Raw genomic sequence first — 1,409 nt, forward strand, 5'->3', positions numbered from 1 at the left:
ATTTTGAATCGCTCACAGAGCTCGTTGATGATCTTGTTGTTTAGGTTCTTGGCATTATCAGTGATGATTGTCTCGGGGACTCCGTATCGGGCGATGATTTCGCGCTTAAGGAAACGTGCCATGGCATTGGCAGTGACTGAAGCGAGTGTTATGGCTTCAATCCACTTGGTGAAGTAATCAATCGCCACCAAAATGAACAGGTGTCCATTGGATGCTTTGGGATTGATGGGACCGATCACATCGACCCCCCACATTGAAAAGGGTCATGGGGCTGCCATTGGGAGTAGCTCGTTAGGGGGCACTTTGATCTGGTCGGCATAGACTTGGCATAAGTGGCAGGTTCTGACGTGTTTGGCGCAATCGGCCTCCATGGTGGACCAGAAGTAACCCAAGTGCATGAGTTTCTTGGTGAGCATGAGCCCGCTCATGTGGGGTCCGTAGCTCCCTTCGTGTATCTCTCCCATGAGGCGTCGTGCCTCATTTTCGTCTACACACCGGAGTAGCGTGGCGTCGAAGGAACGGAGATAGAGAGTCTCTCCAGTTAGGAAGTAATGCACTGCGAGTCGCCGGAGTGCTTTTCGGTCCCGACGATTGGCGAATGCCGAGTATTGGCCGGTTCGCAAACATTCCTTGATGTCCTCGTACCATGGCCGTTTATCGGTCACCTCGATTGCGTCGCAATGAGCAGAACCTTTGGTAATCTCGATTTCGAGTGGCTCGATGAGATTTTCTTTTGTGATGCTCACCATCGATGCGAGTGTTGCGAGTGCGTCTGCGAACTGATTCTTGATTTGCGGCGTATATGTGAACGAGATTTTCTTGAAGTTCTCCGCCAACTCCTCGAGGTACTCGTGGTATGGCACCAGCTTCGCGTCTTTCGTCTTCCATTGTCCTAGTGTCTGGAAGATTGGGAGCATCGAATCCCCGAAAACCTCCAACTCCTTTACCTTGAAATCGATCGCTGCCTGCAGGGCGAGGATGCATGCCTTGTATTTGGCCACGTTGTTGGTGCAGGGGAAATCAATTTTCGCCGCAATTGGATAATAACGCCCGTTTTGAGATATCAGTACTGCGCTGAAACCAGAGCCGGTGGAATTTACGACGCCGTCGAAGTACATTTTCCACGCGATTCCATCCTCCTCCTCGTCCACTTGGAGGACCCCTTCGTCCAGAAAATCGGGATTGACCAGCGCGTCGTCCTCAATCGGAAATTCCGCCAAATGGTCTGTAATAGCCTGCCCCTTGACTGACGTGCGAGGCACGTACTCGATGTTGTACTCCGTCAGCTGACGGCACCACTTTGCAATGTTCCTCATAGAGGATGGGCTGTCGAGTAGATACTTCAGGGGATCCGCTTTTGACAACAAGCGGATTGTATGATAGAGCGTGTACTGTCGGAGTCTCTGCAT

At 51.5% G+C, this 1,409-nt stretch overlaps 1 protein-coding gene across 1 annotated transcript; it reads right to left on the minus strand.

The window, feature by feature from the left end:
- Positions 1 to 263: 263 nt before the first annotated feature.
- Positions 264 to 1,409, minus strand: LOC116209127. The gene has a single exon (XM_031542682.1). It carries the CDS (start codon positions 1,407 to 1,409, stop codon positions 264 to 266), a length of 1,146 nt encoding a protein of 381 aa, XP_031398542.1.

The sequence above is a fragment of the Punica granatum genome, chromosome 5 (assembly GCF_007655135.1).
Source record: "Punica granatum isolate Tunisia-2019 chromosome 5, ASM765513v2, whole genome shotgun sequence".
NCBI classification, from domain to species: domain Eukaryota; kingdom Viridiplantae; phylum Streptophyta; class Magnoliopsida; order Myrtales; family Lythraceae; genus Punica; species Punica granatum.

What these genes read in the sequence shown, in the direction of transcription:
- LOC116209127 (XM_031542682.1), bottom strand. Translation starts at nt 1,409, where the DNA reads ATGCAGAGACTCCGACAGTACACGCTCTATCATACAATCCGCTTGTTG.